This window comes from Callospermophilus lateralis, chromosome 4 (assembly GCF_048772815.1).
Source record: "Callospermophilus lateralis isolate mCalLat2 chromosome 4, mCalLat2.hap1, whole genome shotgun sequence".
Taxonomy (NCBI): domain Eukaryota; kingdom Metazoa; phylum Chordata; class Mammalia; order Rodentia; family Sciuridae; genus Callospermophilus; species Callospermophilus lateralis.
Genome location: NC_135308.1, coordinates 153,592,806 through 153,613,434, shown reverse-complemented (window position 1 = coordinate 153,613,434; position 20,629 = coordinate 153,592,806). Strand labels below are relative to the sequence as shown.

Genomic DNA, 20,629 nt, shown 5'->3' with positions numbered 1-20,629 from the left:
GGTCACCTCAATATCTACAACACATTCTGATGTGCTCAATAAATGGTCACGTGGAAGCATGAATGGGCTGATGGACACATGACGGATGAAAGAAGTTCTGGAAATAAGTCATGAAAATGAGGAGGGCTAGCGATGCTGGGTGGGACTGACCCAGGAGCGAGTCCAGGATATTAAAGGAGCCATAAATGTCGGTTCATTGCAGATGCGAATGAAGGCAGTGCCGGTCCTCTGGGGATGCTTCCTCCTGTGGAGTCTCTACATCTCCTCCTCTCAGACCATGTACCCCGGCATCAAGGCGAGGGTCACTCAGCGGGCACTGGACTATGGTGAGTTGACCCTTTCAGCAGCTGGCCTTAGCCCTGCCCCGTGGAGTCTAGGACCCACGCCCAGCAGCTCATGGCTTGGACTGTCTGGGGACTGCAACAGGCCCCCCTTTGGGGTGATCTCGTCCCTTATATGGAAGCTAAGTGCTCACCCCCTGGAAGGCACACCCACACACAGGCTCCCACCTCGCCTTCCCACGCAGGGATACCTCGGGGTGCTGAGTAAATGCTCTACAGGAGAGAGGAAGGAAATGTGAGAGTAAAAGCCACTCCATCGAGCTTTAGAAAATGTCTGACTTCAAAGGGGGACTTGGAGTCTTCTCCAACCAAGTGCAAAATTTAATGTGGGCGATGATTCTGTGCTTCTTGATAGAGACTCTGTTGTGTTTATTTGATATGCAAAGGAGTCGGAGACTCTGAAAGGTTAAAAGGCCCTGATTTAGAGGCTGTTTGTGCCTAATAGGGAGAAGAGAAATGTTAGAACGTGGTTTTTCTTTGGGCTAAACTGAGGTGGGAGCAGATTGTACCAAGGAAGGGGACTGCAAAATCAAAGTATATGGACCTATATTTCTCCTGTGGGCAATTTTTCCTGAGATTAGCTGGATAGTTTGACAGAGCTCTCCTGGAACTCTTTGTGTGTGTGTGTGTGTGTGTGTGTGTGTGTGTGTGCGCGCGTGCGCGCCAAGGATTGAAGAGGGGTGTTGCGGGGGGCCGGGGGTGGGGAGCTTAAATCTCTTTAAGTTGCTTAGGGCCTCTCTAAGTTGATGAGGCTGGCCTTGAATTTGCAATCCTCCTGCTTCAGCCTCCCAAGTTGGTGGGATATAGGCATGTGCTACCATGCTCAGCTTCCTGGTACTCTTGAACTGAAGTAGTTAATCCGACAACTAGCCTGAAAATACCTACATCTAACCAAGAAATTCCTCTCCAGTGATAATGCAAAAGAAATCAACGAGGGATTGAAGAAAGAAAGAAGGGGGAAGAAGGAGGAAAGAAAGAGTCAATTGGGGAGAAACTCTTTGTCTTTTCCCAGTAGCTCATGGACACAGGGAATCTGAGTTGATCCGTCTTGCACAATTTTGTGTGAATGATGATGTGTACAAAAGTACATACTGAGAACATGTGTGTAGGCCTGGGGTCGGGGCTCAGTGGTAGAGTGCCTAGCACACATGAGGCACTGGGTTCGATTCCCAGCACCATATAAAAGCTAAATAAACAAAATAAAGGTATTATGTCCATCTACAACTAAGAATATCAAAAAGGAAAGAAAGAGAGAAAGAAAGAACAAGCCGGGCGCAGCGGCACCTGCCTGTAATCCCAGCAGCTTGGGAAACTGAGACAGGAGGACCACAAGTTCAAAGCCAGCCTCAGCAAAAGCGAGGCACTAAGCAACTCGGTGAGACCCTGTCTGTAAATAAAATACAAAATAGGGCTGTGGGTGTGTCTCAGTGGTCGAGTGCCCCTGAGTCAAGTGGGGACCAAGCCTTCAACACAGCAGCTTTTGGGGACATCTGGATCCAAACCATTGCAGCTCTGCTCTGCCCGATCTGAAACCTGCCCTCGGTTCTCTGTTCCTGAGTGCTCCAAGTCCTAGAGGAACCGTTCCTTCGCTGACTGTGGACTCACCAGCAAGTCGGTGGACTTCTCTGAGCCTCAGCTGCCTCCTATGTGAAACTAGGATAAGGAGACACACGTCCCTGGGTTGCTTTGGGAATTTGGGAGAGACTCCTTGGCCACTAGGAGTGGTCACTAGCCCCCAGGGCCACCCAAAATTGATTCATCCTGCCCAATTTATATGTGAGTGACAATGTGGATAGAAACTCGTCCTAAGGAGAAGGAGAGAAAGAGGAAGTTCCAGGGAATGAAAGGGAGCAAATTCCATCCCGTGCCCCTACGACCACGTCTGGGTGAACCCCGCCGTGTGTATGACTATGATGCAGTAATAAAGACATGTGAAAGTTCTTTCTTCGTTAACTATGAAGGTGGCTTCTCTCAAGCTCTTTAATGTGGGAGAGTGCTCTTCCCCCATGAGCTCAGAGAAATGCATTCCGGGTGCTCCCATAGGAAAAGCCAATGGTGACTCCCAGGGTGAAACTAAAGCAGAGGTCATTAACCTTTCCTGAGCCTTGGGATCCTTCCTGTGGGGGACCCAGTGAAAACGTGGGTCCTTGTCTCTGGAAAAACCTGAGGCACATTTGCACACGCAACCCCCCCGCCCACCGTCTCTCATTAGGATTTCAGGTCATTCTAGAGTTGCCTGTGGACGGTGGCCCTCAGGACCCAAGTCCTTGAGTTTAAAGAATCTGGAAAGAAAGAAGAACGAGAAGGAACTTTCTGGAACTGACTACAGCACACAGATTCTGGAGCAAAACTGCTCAGATTTTTGACTACTGTCTCCCCACCCCCTCGTTCTTAGCTATATGATTTGATCAAGAATTAAGTCCCCTGGGAACAGCTTCCCCCTCTGTAGGATGTGCCAGGTGATGACAGCAATGTCCCCTGTTGAATATTTGAGCTCTTTGATTGCAGCTCACTGTCTTTTATCCAAGGTCAGCCCCGGCCACATGATAGAGATTCCTCGTGATGTTAGCTCCGTGGTCTTGGGCCAGTTCCTTTGCTTCTCTGAGGACCAGTGTTTCCATCTGTAAAGCATAAACAACAATACACACTTTGTAGAGCCACTGAGTTCTCACCTAAGAGCATTTCCTACTCAATAAATTGCATTTATGTGGCTAATATCATTACATCATTATCAACACTTTCTTGTTTCCTTCACAGCTGTTCAAGCTGGGCTGGAGATGATTGAGGATATGATAAAGGAAAAGAACCTCCCGGATTTAAATGGTTCTGAGTCTCTTGAATTTCTGAAGATTGAGTATGTAGACTACAATTTTTCAAAGTAAGTAGGGGACAAGAGCACTTTGTCTTTCGTGTAAAAAGATTCAGTTTCCTTGTCTTTTTCTGTTCTGCCATCCTTATCTCTGATTTCCATTCTCAAGTTTGCTTCATGGCCCAACATGGCCACTGCAGTTCCAGCCATCAAATCCATGTTTTATGCAGCTGGAAGGAGGAAGCAGAAAGGGTAAAAGGACCCTTAAAAGTTCAGTCAGTGTCTCTTTTAGTGAGTTCTTTCTGAAACTCTACCCTAATAAGATCGTGCCTATGAACAACAGATAAACATACCAGCAAGAGAGAGAGGAAAATTAGTTTTCCAACCAGACAACTTTGCCATCTCCAACAAATTCAGGGGAGTTTAGGGAAAGGGGAGAAATGGATGTTCAGAAAACACTGCAACCTCTTTCATAGTTGCTGACAAGATCCCCAAAGGCGGCACAGGGAGAAGATGCCTTTGCCAATCGTGAACTGAATCTTAAAGGTGTGGGGGTGGGGTCAGGCTTTTATAAGAAGTTCTCTGTGACTGAATCACAGATTGCCCAAACACCTTTCCAATCCAAAGAAAATTCCCTCTATTCCAACTCTTTGAGGGAATCATTTCCCTGCTGTCAACAATGACCTTCTATAAAACTAAGAGGTTTCTTTGTGGGGAAGAAAGATGGTGATCTAGGGAAAGTTCCTAGTCAATTAGAAAGTCAGTCATTCAACAGTATTTACTGAGCACTTACTAAATACCAGGCTTTGGTTGAGGCACTGGGAATAATATAGTGAACAATACAGATACATCTCTTACCCTTGATGTCCAGCAGGAGAGATGGACATTAAATATGTATTCACAACTTCCTTAGTTAAGCTAATTATTTAATTATAATGATAATGCCACAGCAGAAAAATACAGAAAGAATCATATACTATCAAGTGTTAGTGAAGTTGAGGGAAAAAATATCCAATGTCACTAATTATCAGGAAAAAGCAAATCAAATCCACAATGCAATGTCCTCCTATCGCAGTTAAAACAACTATTCCAAAAAAGCCAAAAAGTAACAAATATTGGGGAAGATGCAGAGAAAAGGGAACTCAAACACTATTGCTGAGAATGTAAAGTGTTACAGCCCTTATGGAAAACAGTACGGAGATTCCTAAGAAAACTAGAAATAGAACTACCGTATGACCAAGCAGTCTCATTATTGGGTATATATCCAAAAAAAATGTAGAAGAAACCGGAGGATTTTGCATTAAGTGAAACATCAAATATTCTCACTTTTATGTGTGATTAAAAAGTTTACCTCTTAGAGGTAGATAATGGAATAGTGGTTACCAAAGCCTGAGGAGAATCTGAGGAGGGGTCCGAGGATGGAGATAGTGTGGTTATCAGACATGAGAGTGTGTTAAAATAGGAATGATAACTTCTAACATTCTATAGCGCAGTAGGATAACTAGGACTGGTAACTGTTAATGGGATATTTCAAAATAACTAGTAGAGAAGATTCGAACGCTCCCACACAAAGAATAGTAAATATCTGAGGTGACAGATACGCTTAGTACCCTGATCTGATCATTGCACATTGTAGACACGTATTGAAATGCTACTCCGTGCCCCCATAATATGTAAATCCCCCTGAGCCAATTTTAAAATAATAAAATAAATTTCAACTGTTTTATTTTCTTTCTAAAATGTGATTTCTAGAAATTTTTAATTACATGTATATCTCCTATTTCTATGGGGAGGTGCCATTTTAGAAGGTGATTTACGATCTATATATACAAATGTGTTTTTGACTTGATAATTTCACTCCTCAGCATCCTCCCTAGAGAAGTTCCTGGCCAAGGCAGGGTGTATGAGAATGTTCACTGTGGCATTATTTATAATATAGACATCCTGGAAATAACCCTGGAAATAATAATAAATAATTATTCCTAACAAAGGAATAAATCTTAAATGTTCCATCCACAGCTTGGAATACCGTGCAGCAGATATGAAGAGCTGGCTAGGCCTACGTGTGTCCAAGTGAAACTATTTCCAAGACCTATCTATATTAAACAAATCTCCACCATTCTCTTTCCACAGTGGGACTCAGGATGGACGGTGGAGAGTAGCTAGGGGAAAATGCACAGATAGGTACATGGCAAATAATCCTGTACCGCTATCACGTTCATGTTTTAGTTTCTCCTAATCTTAGCTCATAGCCAGGGCTTTTCCTGTGCTCAATCATATGCAGACAAACTCACCTGGGATGAGCTCACCTACGGCACGTCTTCCCAGCCCACCTGCGAGTAGCTCTTCTCTGGAGTGATAAGTGAAAGAGGTCAAGTGCCTTGCCCAAGGTCATACGGCTAGAACTAAACTAGCTCCAAGTTGAGAGCTCATTGCACCACACTCCAGTGGCCCAGCCGGGGCTTCAGAGCAGTCTGAAGTCAGACTGAGGAGGGTCCCAGGTCCCCCTCCACCACTTACGTGTGACTTCAGCTGCTTTTCTTTTCCTCTGTGACCGGGAGATGGCAAAAAAAAAAAAAAAAAAATCAGCAACTGCCTCCCAGGATCACAGGGAGGGTTACAACCAGCTCAGGCACAGGCTTGCACACGCCCGGCGGGAAATCCTCACTCAGTGGGAGTTCACGATATTGTCCTTGTGCATGTGGCCATCTCGATGACAAGCAACCCAGGGCCTCACAGGTACCTGTGGTCACCCCAGGGCGAGACAACTCTCTCCAATCAGCTTCTCAGCTAGGAAAGGTACTGGTCACCCAGAGGACAACTGGGAGCAGGAGGAGGGCATGACTTAGATTGTCTCAGTGACTAGTAGGGAGCGACACTCCTGTGCAAACCTCCTGTGATGTGCACCATAGTCCCCTGCTTTTGTGTTCAAAGAAACTCGAGGAAGTAGGTTATTTGGTGATTTACTAATTTAATTCTGAACTTGCACACTCCCCTGCTCAACTAGAGAGCGGACGCCTCCTGCCAAGGCTGAGGGGAATCAGGAGACGGTGCCCAGACTCTGCCCCGAAAACAGGAGGGTGGACAGTCACCCAGGGCGGGGGGTGGGCAGTTCTACAACTGCATGTCCAGTGTGGCCTGAGACGTGAGAACGCTCTCTTTGCTCTAACTCGGTTTCCTGTTTCTTGTCTCACAGCATAAAAATCAACGCCTTTTCATTTCCAAATACTTCATTAGCCTTTGTGCCTGGGGTGGGAATTAAAGTACTGACCAACCACGGCACGACCAACATCAGCACAAACTGGGCCATAAAGACTCCACTTTTGTAAGTATTCCACCGAACACCTGCTGCTGATGTGGGGCAAAACGGAACAAAAATGGGAAAATGTATAAATTCACCACGATTTTCTCGGTGAGGTTGGTCTTCTCTCAGTAGTAACAATCTTTCTCCAGAGTGAGACCGGAATCAGCAAATTCCCTGCTTGCAGTGTGTGTGTGTGTGTGTGTGTGTGTGTGTGTGTGTGTGTGTGTGAGAGAGAGAGAGAGAGAGAGAGTGAGAGAGAGAGAGAGAGAGAGAGAGATTGAGAGCGTGCAGAGCAGCTGATCGAAGTCATGTAAGACTTCCCAAGAACTGGAGGCTCCTTAGTGTCAGAGGAACAAATGTGCACCCCATTTTAGGTCCACTAGCAAATCACTGCATGATCTTAAGCCGGTCGGGGTGGGTACTTTCCCCATCTACAGGGACAACCATGGAAAAGGAGCTTCGTAGCTCTCGTGGAGGCCGGAGGATGGTAGGTAGATGAGGTCCACTCTCCTCCAACCAAAAGCCCACAGAAAAGTAGAGGTCAAATTCAAATACCTTGGTTGGTGCCCCAGAATGCCACATTCATTCATTCTACAACCACTTATTGAGTGTCTACTGTGTACTAGTTTTCCCCATCTCAAGAACTCCAGTCTTCTAGAATGTACAGAAATGACATCGTCCCTGTAGGTAACACATTCTGAGAAACAGGATTCATCTCCGTGCCTGGCCCAGACTGGGATAACCTTACATTTTTTTTTTTTTCCTGGAGCAGCCACGACTCGGGAGGAGCTGATCTGTTTCTCTCTGAAATCTACTTTACTGGTATCATTATCCTGACCCAAAATGACTTTGGCCACCCGGTTCTGAAGCTCCAAGACTGCTATGCCCAAGCCAGCCATGCCCACGTCTCATTTTCTGGGGAACTCAGGTGAGTGGGAACATAGTGTGGGGCATGGCTAATCCGGGGCTGGGTTCTCAGCACCTGCGGGAGGTTCACCACTGGCGGATCGTGGGCCCCAGTAAGCTCTTCTTTCTTTGCCCCCCTAGTGTCCTGTATAACTCCTTTGCTGAACCCATGGAGAAACCCATTTTAAAGAATTTAAATGGAATGGTAAGTCTTCCGTAAAACAGCATTGGCAGCAGGTCTACCAGTAAGCCCTCGCTGAGTACCTACTGTATGCAAAGCCCTTTGACACACACTATCCTTTGCAACTCAGTAACAACTTCTCAAGTTCCTGCTCTATACTAGCCACCTGGTAGGTGCTAGGGAGATGAGTGAAATTACTCCCCTCTCCAGTTTCTCACCCTACAGTGGGCAAACAGCCAATAGAAATTTATTTATTATGTACCTATTGCATGCCCCACACTGGACTAGGATCTATGGGGAACATGAGAGTGATAAACTTGTCTATTTTAAAAAACAAACAAACAAACAAACTTAGGCTTGTGAAGCAACAGTTGTATGAGGACTTGAATTTAGTACATAATTACAGAGGATTAGATTGAATCTAAGAAGTTTTAAGAAATGGGAAAAAAAAATAAAGAACTAGAGGATGCAGGACATGAACTGAGCCGGGTGTCTAGGTAGAATCTGGATATGTAAGGAACGGGGGAGAAGAAAAACTATTTCCAGAATATAGAGTAAGAATAAATTAAGAAAACAGAATGTCAGGATGCCTCCTAAAGCTATAACCATCCTGATGCCAGAAGTCAGTGTTTGAGGAAGGCAAGGATGGAATTGGCTGTGTGCTCTTTCCAATCATCTTACCTTTTCTGAACCATTTTCTCATATTTTGGGGAGAGACAGGGACAGAGATGAGGAGCCAAGAAGAAGGACCAGGGTGAAGGGGTCTGGCTCTCTCATCTCCCCAGTGCTCAGGTCTGTGCTTAGCAGACAGTAGGTGCTTAATGAAAGTCAGTAAGAAGCTCAACCTTCCAAAACACCAAGCAGTTTGCCCCCCAGAGGCTGCAGAGCTGGTCAGGGGACTCTGGAGTTTCATGGTCTTCTCCATCCCAACCTGGCCGGGATGGCTGCCAAATAGGATGTCACCTCCAAGGTGACCTTTCCCCTATTAAAAACAGGGTGTGGTCTTTTAGCTTCTGACAGGAGGTCAATAAATGAATTACGTCCCAGCAGCTAAGCTTCCCTGGAATTTCTATGTGGCTTGAAGATAATAAATCTTCGCATCGATGATCCTCTCTGTGCCGCTGGAAGAAAAAAAAAAAAGAAAGAGAGAATGTTTAGACCCCAGCTGTCTAGCTATGGCACCCTCTGTTTTTTGCTTCTCTCATCTGTAAACAGAGGAAGAGTGCCTACCTCTCAAGGCTGTAGCAACACTGAAACATTCACTGAAAGCTTACTCCACGCTGGGCGATTTTATGTCGATTACTTGCATTTCTACTTATAACTTAATGAGGTAGATATAATTGTTGCCCCCATGTTGCAGATGAGGAAACCGAGGTCAGAGAGCAGAAGTGATTTCCCAAGGGATTCAACCCCAGGCCTGAGGCCCCCTGCTGTGGGTACTCACCCCCGCCCCACTTCCTAAAAGTCTCACAACAGTCCCTAAACAGGTCTCTGATCTCTTGGACTCTCCAACTTGCCCAGGGGGTAGTCAGGTGGCTCCAGCTGTCCAGGCAGGGCATGAGCTGCTGATAGAGGTGGAGGGAGGAGACGTCGCCTCCAGTAGTGAGGAAAGGTAGTCGCTCCAGCGGCGGGTTCTCCAGGTGTGACACCAGCAGCATGAACTGGGGCACGTGCCCTCCCCTGCCACAGGAGGAAAGCCTCAGGCTAAGTGGGTGAGGTTCCAGTTGCTATGGCCTTTAGCCAGCACTCAATGACGTGCTGCCCAAATAGACAGGACTCAAAGCCCCCGGGTGTCAACTAACTTAAGGGAAAATCGTAGTGACCGAAGGGATATAATGTCTCCTAACCAGAAGGCTTGCTTTCGACATGATAACATGCTTTTTATTTTTTTTCTCCAATTTCTTTGGTGGCCAGCTGTGTCCCATTATCACAAATGAGGTGGAAGCGCTGAATGTCAACCTCAGCACACTGGAGGGTGAGTCTCAGAACCGGGTCTCCTGGGTGATTCTCTTCCCACCTGCAAATGCTGCTGCTTCACAGATTTGCTTGGCAAGGCAGCGAACGCCCACTCCTCTCTGTTCCTTCCACCCTACAGATTCAAGTCCCAGGGCTTCATGTGGCAGGATGCTCCCTCTGCAGAGAGCGTGTCCCCCCGGGGCTACTAACCAGCTTCCCCGTGCAGAAGGGGGTTGCTCCAGGGAACAAGAGGCAGTTCCAGGAGCTAAACCCTCACAAGCTCTAATTCTAGCTTTGACATTAAATCCATCCACTTCAAAAGGAGTGACACTGACCTTGTTCCAACCTTATTCCCCTGTTCCAACCCCTTCAGTGTCTGCCTTCAGCATAGAGTCCACACATCTTCACCTGGACTGAAGGCTGGCTAGACTCTGCTCTGCTTACCTGTCTCTGCTTTGTCTTGCTCCTCTCTCTGCACCAGCAACCAGACTGTTCCCACTGCTCTCTCGCTCCCGGCCTGGGCTTATGCCTGTCCACCCTGCCTAGAAGCGCTTTCTCCCCTCCCTTCATTTCTTCCTTTAATAGACATTTCTGCACCAGCAGCCTGCTGATCCCTGCAGATCACAAACCTTTCCTCTGTCTGCCCTCAGTCCCATTCACTCCTCCTTAAGATTCAGCCCAGACACTGTGTTTCCCAAGAAATCTTACTTGACAACCCCCACCCCACAAAGTGTTTGCACGACACTTTATATGTATCTCATGCATTCATGTCCCATGCATTCACCCGTGGATGGTGGAGGAGCACCTGAAATTGGCTGGGCACTCCCTGATCTTGGTGCTGGGGACATAGCCGTCAACTTGGGAGACAGAAATCTCCACCCTCATGGGACTAGAGGGATGAGCCAGACAGAAAGCAAGATAAGCAAGTAAAATCTGGTCTATGGCCCTGATAAGTAGTAAGAAGAATAACAAAGCAAGGGAGGAGCCGGGTGAGGGTTTCCATTTCAGACAGGGTGGCCAGGAAGCACTGCTGAGCAGGTGGCATGGCAGGAAGAACCTGAAGGTAGTAGAGAGTGAGTAACCCCCAGAGCTGGATCGTCTTCACCCTGACTCTGCGGAGGCGACAGAACCACACAGATTGTAAGATGACAAACCGTGGAAGTCTATTCACCTCAGAGTGGTGCAGACTGGACAGTCCAAGATAGAGGAGCTGCCTGGGGGTGAGGCCTCCAAGTGGAGTCACAACATGGCGGAAGGCAAGAGAGTGTGCCTGAGACAGAGGGAGGAAATCTAGCAGCATTCGCAACTAATCCACTCCTGAGAAAAGGGCACTAATCCATTCACAAGGGCACAGCCCGGAGGCCTAAGGAACCCTCAAAGGCCCCACATACCAATATCATTACATTGACCATTGGGTCTCAACCTAGGTTTGGAGGAACATTCAGACCACAGCATGCACAAAGAACATTCTAGGTAGAGGAAATCACAAGCTCAAAGGCCCTGAAGCAGCCAGGCATGATGGTGCAAGCCTGTAATCCCAGTGGCTCAGGAGGCTGAGGCAGGAGGATCACGAGTTCAAAGCCAGCCTCAGCAAAAGCAAGACGCTAAGCAACTCAGTCAGGCCCTGTCTCTAAATAAAAAAAATTTAAAAAAATACAAAATAAGGCTGAGGATGTGGCTCAGTTGTTAAGAGCCCCTGGGTTCAATCCCCGGTCCCCCAAAAATAAATAAATAAAAGGCTGTGAAGCAGGGCCTTCCTCCGAGGGTGTTGGAGGGGTAGTGAGGAGGCCATACTAGGGCCAGAGGGAGAGTGGGGGAACAGCAGGTGATGAGGTCAGAGACGGGGAAAGGGTGATTCAATTTTCAGGGCTCTGGAGACACTGCGAAGTCTGCTTGGTCTGAGATGAGGTTCTGGAGGGTTCTAAGCAAGGCCCATATGACGTGACTTACTGTGCTAACAATACCCAGGAAGGTTGGGTGGGGACAAGGATAGAATTGGAGAGAACAGGGCAGCCCTTACCTGGTATCAGAGCAGCTGGCCCAGGGTGGGTGGCCAAGATGGGAAGACATGTTCAGCTCCTGGATATACCTTGAAAATAGACGGTGGTATTTGCTAACAGCCCAAATGGGGGTCATGGGAACTTCTGGTTGAGGCTCACTTTGGGTTTTCAGCCTAAGCAAATGAAAACTGGAAGAATGAAATTAGCATTTACTCAGATGAGGAAGAACGTCAGAGCAGGTGGGTACTAGGACCCTCAGCTCGGTTTTGGATCCTCTCTTACTAGATTGCATTATAACTCCCTAGTTTTATGTCTGTCTCCTCCCCCAGATTATGAGCAGGAATTTTGACTCCTCTTTATGTCCGCAGTACCAGGCCCACCCAGCCCCTACCAGGTTAATAAACACTGAATGGGTGAACGGATAAAAGGAAACGGTTGATGAATGGATAGATGGATAGATAGATGGAAGAATGTGAATGGGGTGGAGAGTAGGCAAAGAAGATGGAATGGAGAAGGAGCTAGCCAAGGATTCCCACATCCTGGCCTGCCTACCTCTGAGCCTCATTCTCCTCTCCTGCTTCATCCGCTGAGTGGTGGTGGGATCCATCCACATCGGACATTAGGACACATTTCTAAAATCATAGTGACGTTGGATAATGTTGTGCACCTACCTTAGCAAGTTGCTTCATGTCTTCTTGCTCCACATCTCCCCCAGCAGATGTGATGCTCAGGTAACTTCCCCTGGAACAGAGAGGAAGTCTCCACACCTCCGAGCACCGTGGTCAGGAAGGCGGCTCTCTCTAAGCCAAGGCTGCAGTGCCACACCTACCGTTCGTCTCAGACTCTGCAATCTTTCTTCACCCACCTCAGTCGCCCCCGATTCCGTTGCCTTCTGCTTTGTTTTGAAAATGCTAATACAAAAAATAATTCAATTCAATTAATAACATTTGCATGAGAATTTCCTGGGTTACTTTAACTTCATGGATTTTATCTTCTCTCTCACGATATCACTTCTCTGAAAAAATTTCTAATTGTGATAGTAATGCGTGTTTATTATTTTTAAAAATGAAGTTCTAGCTACATAGAACTCTAACATTGAACTTGAAAGTCTCTCAATCCAATATATACGGCTTGAAATTTATAAGGGTCTTTGTGCTAATTTCCTTTTTTAAAAAAATATTTATTTATTTATTTATTTATTTGTAGTTGGACACAATACCTTTGTTTATTTATTTATTAATTTTTATGTGGTGCTGAGGATCCAACCCGGGACCTTGCATGCACTAGGTGAGCATTCTACCACTGAGCCACAACCCCAGCCCCTGTGCTAATTTCTTTTTCAAAGCTATAAGCTGGGCATGGTGGCACACACCTCTAATCCCAGAGGCTTGGGAGGCTGAGGCAGGAGGATCTCGAGTTCAAAGCCAGCCTCAACAACTTAGCAAGACCCTATCTCTAAATAAAATACAAAAAAGGAGGGGGATGCTGGGAATGTGTCTCAGTGGTTAAGTGCCCCTGGGTTCAATCCCTAGTACCAAAAAAATAAAAATAACAATGAAACTCTATAGTTTCATTGTGTATATGTTCACGCAGATATCGAGGGAAGTGCCTAAACAGGTGTGCACCAAAATTTTACCTAATTTTTATTAGTGTAACATCATTAGGACAAATTTTTCCTTTCCTATTTTGATTTCTCTACTTTCCCTGAGTTTTTAAAAGTAAACATGTATTACTTATTAAAAGGGGGGGAGGGCTGGGGATGTGGCTCAAGCGGTAGCGTGCTCGCCGGGCATGTGTGCAGCCCGGGTTCGATCTCAGCACCACATACAAACAAAGTTGTTGTGTCTGCCGAAAACTAAAAAATAAATAAATAATTTTTTTTAAAAAAGCGGGGGGAACTGTTATTTTAAACAGAAAATTAAAAATATTGTTCTGTCTTTCTAGACACTATTCGTGTGTTACAGTATGCTTTAGTGAATATAAATTTTCCTTTTTCTCTTTTGCTTACTTAGTTATCACCAAGATCGACAACTATACTTTGGTGGATTTTTCCCTGGTTGGTCCTCCAGAAATCACTGAGCAAAGCCTTGACCTGAACCTGAAGGTAAACTTATGATTCTCAAAATCCTCATCTGGCTGTTAATACTTGGAGAACAAAGATTCTATGCAGAAGAAAATATACAAACATGCTCTTCAAATAATTTCATTTTCTTTCTAGCGACTCCTTCATGTTTGGGCCTTTTCATAAGACTCCTGAACCCTTTCTTGATGGGTTTAATGATGTTTGCAGACAACATACGTCTGCCTTCTCTGTGAGAAGCATCAGGAGGTCTTTGTCCCGGGGAGTAGGTGGGAGACTAGGAGCCTGAAAGCAGGGTGGTCTGCATTTTTTAGAACTTAACACACGAGTAGGTCGTACATATTGGTACTTCTATTCATGACTCAGGCTGGTGGGTTTAACTGAGGGCTGCTGGCCTCTGTCAAGGCCATACGTCCATGGAAATGGCTGTCCCTGAGCCTGTAAAAACGTTCCTCGTGCTTATGTTCAGTTTTGCCTCAAGGTGAATGTCCTTGTTCTTTAAAGTGCATTTTGGCTTGCCTTTCACTCAGAGTCTTCAGATCCGCTGAATGCTGTTCCATGGCACCTGATGGCTGTTGAGAGCAGCATTAGGAATGCCCCAAAGTGCTTCAAGCCATTTGGAGTCTTGGGCTCTTCTGAGTATTTTTACAATTTCCCAAGTGTCTGGTAGTCACAGATTTTGAAGGTCAAGGGTCTGATACCTCGGGAACTGTTCAAGGTGGCCCCGCCATCTGACTGTCCCTCCTTCCTTCATCTGAGAAAAGTACCAGCCAGGAGCTTGTGCTGTGTCCCCCAGGTGGACAGACCCGTCCAAAGGTGCACAAGAATCGGCACAGCTTTGAAACAGTCCCGGCCCCAGGGCCAGCAGGCCTTGCTGTTTTTCTCATCCCTGCCGAGTTTCTGGAATGTTCCATATTTGAGCGTGACAGGGCCCACCTTCTCGGTCCCGCACAGTTGAGTTTTCCTCTGGTAACTGGCCTTTGCTTTCCCACAGGGCGTATTCTACCCTCTGGAAAGCCTCGTCGACCCCCCCTTCTCTCCAGTTCCTTTTGAGCTCCCGGATCGCGGGGACTCCATGATCTACATCGGAGTCTCCGAGTATTTCTTCAAATCTGCATCCTTCGCCCATTTCACAGCCGGGGCCTTCGGCATCACCCTCTCCACGAAGGAGGTGAGCAGAGTTGGCAGATGGCGACTGGCACCATTGTTCAGCCTTTTTCTAAGCATCACATTCTGGGATTTTCGGGTCCTAGTTTTTGATTTCTGGGCCTTGTGGGGCTATCGCTCCTAGCAGGACCCTGAATGAAGGAACATGGAAGGCATGTTGTGATCAGTTGGGGCCGTTGGGTTTCCAGATCCGTGCGTTTGTTTTTACGTGATATCTGGCCACTGTTCTGGGCTGATTTTAACTAATGCTAAGATCGCCTTCCACCACGTGTTACCTACAACCTCATCCCTGTGCCAGAGTGTCCTTACTTGGGAAGGAGTTACACACTCGCAGGCCTGTGGTGGCACTAAAAGGTGTAAGTGCATGTAGAGCACCCAGACCAAGGCCCAGCACAGAGTAGGTGTTGAGTAGCTCTTGGTTGTCCTCAGGACTCCCGGGCTGGGTCCACAGAAGCCCTCCTGCTGGCAGCAAGCACGTGTGCCTCCCTTCCCTGAGAACACTCCCTCCAGCCAATCAAAACCTTTTCTTGAGCATCCCTCCTAGATCTCCTCCTCTCTGTGCCTTAGTTATACAGGTAGTTCTAAGTCTTACGTCCAAGGTGGTAAGTGTGGCAGCAACAGCTACTTTCTGCACCAAAAGTTAGACACTTCTACCTTTGGACTGAAGGCTGTTTACCTGTGAAGGTAAATTACATGAGCATGCCTTCTCAGCCGTCTCTGAAGACGAGCACACAAGCCTTATTGTTGCAGAATATCCCCACACGGGTGCCCCTATAGGATACACACAGAGTACAGCTTATTCAGATGGACGGTAACCCCTGTCTGACCTTGGGTGAGTTACTTTACTTCTCTGGGCCTCAGGTTCCCAGGGGTTGGACTCTAAAGCAATAGCTCACCCTAAACGTTTTATCTTCATAATTCATAAAATTATAGGGGACACCATGTTTGCCCTGAAAAGACATCAGGTAAAAGCCTTACAGCGACGTGGTGTGCTTGTGTTTCAGATTTCCAAGCATTTCATCCAGAACTCTCAGGGCCTTGGCAACGTGCTCTCCCAGGTGAGTGCCCTGGGTTGGAGCCCCTGGTCGTAGCTTGTTTTGACTGTGATCACTTGGGGGTGGGGGGCTTGTGGGTTCTTGTATTTTCTTTTGATTCCAGCATGAGTCTGTCTTTCTGTTCTTAAGAGATTGTTGTTTGTTTGTTTGTTTTTTCTCTTTTACTCAAATATCCACCTATATTTACTAACCAGTATCTGGAAAAGTAGAATTAAAGTATGGGTTAAAGTACTATTAAAGGGGGGCTGAGGTGGTGGCTCAGTGGTAGAGCGCTTGCCTAGCATGTGTACCACATAGAAATCAATTAAATAAAGATCCACTGACAACTAAAAAGTATTTTTTTAAAAAATACTATTAAAGGCCTGTGAGTTCATAAAATAAATCAGTTCCTTCCACATGGTTCCACCAAACCTGAAATAATTAGTTTTATTTATTAGCCTAAGTGAAGAACTCAATCCGTGAGTGAAGGGTAGATGCCCGCACGTGTGACCTTAGTGAAGCATCTATTAACAGCATACCTTTATGGCAGACTGAGTTTGGGACACCAGGGACCTACAGGCTCAGGTCTGCCATCAAGGATGATGACACTTTAGAGAAAGAAGCTCCAGTCGAACAGACCTAGGCTCAAATCTCAGTTCCACAACACTTTAGCTTGAGCCTTGAGAAATCTGCTAACCTCCCACAACTCACCTTCTCCATTATGAATCAGGGGTACAGACTGAACCCACCTCGGGAGCTTTTTGAAGATCTGAGGAGACAATACCTAAAGCCCCTGCCACGGTAGCTGGCACCCTGGATGGATGATGAACGTCAGCTGTAATTTCTGTTGGGTTTTCGAGTGCCATTTTTTATTACTACAAAAGAACTTTCTTCTATTCTAATCGCATGGTGTAAAATCCAGTCCTCCCAGACCACCCCACATTCACGGTTTCCCTTCACCCACTCAGTCCCTGTTTCTTTCCTGAACGGGGCAGATTGCAGAGATCTACATCCTGTCCCAGCCCTTCATGCTGCAGATCATGGCCACGGAGCCTCCCACGGTCAACTTGCAACCGGGCAACTTCACCCTGGACATCCCTGCCTCCATCATGATGCTCACCCAACCCGAGAACTCGACGCTCCAATCCATCGTCTCCATGGACTTTGTAAGTCTTGGGGGGGCCAGGAGGGCAGCCTGTGGGCGCCATTCCCGTTGTTGCCAGGGAACATGGACCAGCAGCTTCTAAGTGGTTGGAGGAAAGGGCTGAAGCATCGATTAAGAGTGAGGATAAGCCGGGCTTGGTGGCGCACGCCTGCAATCTCAGAGGCGCGGGAGGCTGAGGCAGGAGGATCCCAATTTCAAAGCCAGCCTCAGTGAGACTGAGTTGCCCACTGCACAGTATGCCAATCACTGTTAATGAGTTTGGGAAGACAGAGTTTATTCATGAGGCGGCCACATGTGGAGACAGAGAGCAAGTCGAAAATGCATCTCCCCAAGGATAGGGTTTGGAGATACTTACGGCTGAGGAATGGGGAAAGGTGATTGGCTCAGACTTCATCAAACTTCATCCCTGAGACCTGCATGTCAGAGGTATTATCTGTAGTCAACTAAAAGCAACTAAGAACAGGTGAGGTCTAGAGGACTTGTTCTGGAACTAAGAGCAGGTGGTGTCACTCCCCCATGCTACATCAAATCTCTCTCCAATCTCTACGTCCTGTGTTCCCTTCCCACTCCTCGGTTACATGGATAGCTGGATTTCCTCTTTCCTCAAAATAAAGCAACTAAGGTGGAACTCAAGTTCACTTGCTCAGATGAAGTCCAAGTGCAGTCTGATAGGAGGGAACGGATACAATGAACCTAAGCAAAATCACAGAGAGAGGTTAGGAGAAAAGAAAAGAATAATTTAAAGAAGAGCCTCAAATAATAAAAATCTTTATAGTTTCCTTAGCTGAAAAGCAGGATTTTCAGAGCTATTTCTTGCCCGCTTCTTTGAATAAGAGGGAAAGTTTGGTTGATGATGCTGCCACTATTGGAAACTTCAACGTGTGGCCCAGACAGATTCATTCACCTTGGCGACAAACGTTTTTGTTGTCTGCAGGTTGCTAGTACCAGCGTGGGCCTGGCTATTTTGGGACAAAGATTGATCTGCTCATTGTCTCTGAAAAGGTAAGATCAGTTGATCAAAGGCATCGACAGACCCCAGAAACAAAGTTACCATAGAGAACTGGTGAAGGTAATCCTGTGTGAACAAATTCTTCAGATCACTTCAGAATATGCACGTCACTAAAAATTGCATTGTGAAGTTTTCCTTTTTTTCTTCCCATTAGAATACTACTAAGATAAAATAGGGAACAAAATAATTGTAAAAAAAAAAAAAAAAAAAAAAAACCCTATAATCTAAGTGCTCAGTCTATGGTGCAGCAACAGGAACAAGTTCCCCTGCATCACATTCAGAGGTCAGGTCTTAGGAAAGGGCAGAAATCTTTTAGAGTTAAGGAGTCAAGTTTCAAATCGCTTCTTGGTTCTCTGATCCCAATTGGGTCTAGTAACCTCTTTGAGCCTCCGTTTCCTTATCCATAAAGAAATGAAGTTGGACTGAATTGTGTCCAGGGTACCTTCAGACTCTGATGATGTGGTCCCATTGCTAGAATACAGAGTTTATTCAACAGGAACTTGGCCCGTGGCCCAGATGGCTCTCAAACGCAGGTGATGCCGCATGGAGGGGGGCGAGCAGGTCATTGAACGCCAATTGCCATTTGGAAAAATTGTCTTCAAAGTGCATTTTCTCTGGTGCAATCAACCTGATAGTTGAAGTTCTGATTGAGACGTGGGGAGAGAATTTACAGAAAGCTCAGCTGTCCCAGACTAAGTCATGGAAAGAAGAGGAAACAGTAAGACAGAAAAAAGCAGAGTCTGAAAAGGAACGAACAGGGGGAAGTCAGTGGAGCGCCACAAGTCAACCTGACGGGTGGGAAGAGTGCTGTGGAAACACGGGAAATGTTGTCAATAAGCTAACGTTAATGGGGCTGGGCTGGGGCTCAGTGGTAGAGCACTTGCCTAGCACGTTCGAGGTGCTGGGTTAGAGCCTCAGCACCACATAAAAATAAATAAAATAAAAGGTATTGTGTCCAACTAAACTGAAAAAAATAAAATATATACATATATTTTTTAAAATAAAATAATGTTAAATGGTAAAAACAGAATGCAAAACTGCAGAAGCACCACAGTTAGGGGTTGTGTGAAATAACTTCACATCTGACAAAGGAAGTGAACCCCTCAAATGAAAAGAGTCATGTTAGAATATGAGATTATGAGATCTGGGGGAGTGCATAAAAATATTCTGAGTAATTATATCGTTTTTCCAATAAAAAGAATACAAAATTTCAAAGTATGGTTTCCAAAGAGAAAAAAAAAATCCACGGGGCTTTACTTAAATTTACTGACCCTCAATGCAGAGCTGACTTTGCCATGATGCCCAAGAGGCATAGCCCCTGGCACCCCAAGAACCCAACTTTAGGAACCCAAGAAAATGTTTTCATATATTTAAAATAAGAACTTAAAAAAGAATATATTCCAAACTTGATTATACTTATTTTATACCAATGCAGTTGTAAAATATAATTTTAAAAATGTATTTTAAGAGTCAAGTGCAGTGGTGCACACCTAATCCCATTGACTGCGGAGGCTGAGGCAGGAGCATCACAAGTTCGAGGCCAGCCTCAGCCACTTAGTGAGACCCTGTCTCAAAATAAAATCAAGGTGTCTGGGGATATAGCTCAAAAGCAGAGCACTTACCTAGAATTTGTGAGGCCCTGCGTTGGATCCTCAGCACCTCAAAAAAAGTAAGGAAGAAGGCCAGTGTCTCAGGCCCCAGAAACATAGGTGGACCTATGGGATCCTAAGGGATCAGGCTGGTGAAACCCAGAGGCATGACCGGTGATCTTTGATTTAATGGTTCTACCAGGTGAGAGGATGTGAACCAGAGAGCAGGAGGAGGAGGGAGGGAAAGGCCAGAGGGTGAGAAGCTCAGGCATCCCAGCTAGGCCACCGGAGAAAGGCAATGGATTGGGATTGAACTGCTGGACTGGGAGTAAAGGTGAGAGGCAATCTCTTAGAAGACAGGGGAAAGAGGCGTAGGGCCTGAGTGATGGGTGGGGTTGGGGGGGATGCAGGCAGGTGCTAACCAAAGCAGCAAGCATCTGGAGAAGGTAGGAACAGCCCAGGCTGCGCCCAGTGCAAGGGTGGTTCCTTCAGGCAGTGAGTATCTTGGAGCACAGCAGGTGGGCAGGGCCTCTCTAGCCTTTTTGAAGTCTCCAAGACTGTTCTGAACCAGCCTGGGCCTTGGGCAGTAAGAGCAGTGGCCAGGCCACCCACATGCCACCCCAGCAGGCTCCTCCACTCCTGGGCGTCACAAGCGCTGCCTTTCAGGATGAGCTGGTTTGGCCCTGGGTGATGTCAGAGAGACCCAGCAGGAAAGATGTAACGTGGGCGGGGATCTGTGGGACAGAGAAGAACCCAGGAGCACAGGATCTCCAAATAAAGTTTCCAGCACAACTTTCTGCCACCCCCTGCCTCAATGTGTCCCTTCTGGAGCTACTCAGGGCTGCTGCATAAACATCTGATGCAAAAAATCAGACAGACCCTGTGTGACAGGTTTAGACAAGTAGTAAGGCCATGAACTGTGGAGTCAGTCTGGCTGGGTTCAGATTCTAGCCATGCCGTTTATTAGTTGTGTGGTGTCAGGAAATGGACTTCCTCTCTCTGGGTCTCCATGTCCTCCTCTATGAAATGAAGCTCTAATAAAACCTACTTTAGGGACTGGGAATGTAGGTCAATGGTAGAGTTCCTCG

General features: G+C 46.4%; 1 protein-coding gene across 1 annotated transcript in view; it reads left to right on the top strand.

Moving 5' to 3' along the window:
* Positions 1-202: 202 nt before the first annotated feature.
* Bpifc (BPI fold containing family C) overlaps positions 203-20,629 on the top strand; it is a 32,865-nt gene continuing 12,438 nt past the window's right edge. Inside the window, exons 1-11 of the mRNA XM_076853262.2 lie at positions 203-326; positions 3,099-3,219; positions 6,347-6,475; positions 7,227-7,382; positions 7,502-7,565; positions 9,456-9,516; positions 13,510-13,601; positions 14,572-14,748; positions 15,749-15,802; positions 16,774-16,944; positions 17,878-17,945. Of these exons, the coding sequence (XP_076709377.1) occupies positions 203-326; positions 3,099-3,219; positions 6,347-6,475; positions 7,227-7,382; positions 7,502-7,565; positions 9,456-9,516; positions 13,510-13,601; positions 14,572-14,748; positions 15,749-15,802; positions 16,774-16,944; positions 17,878-17,945 (1,217 nt within the window). The remainder of the gene's footprint in view (positions 327-3,098; positions 3,220-6,346; positions 6,476-7,226; positions 7,383-7,501; positions 7,566-9,455; positions 9,517-13,509; positions 13,602-14,571; positions 14,749-15,748; positions 15,803-16,773; positions 16,945-17,877; positions 17,946-20,629) is intronic.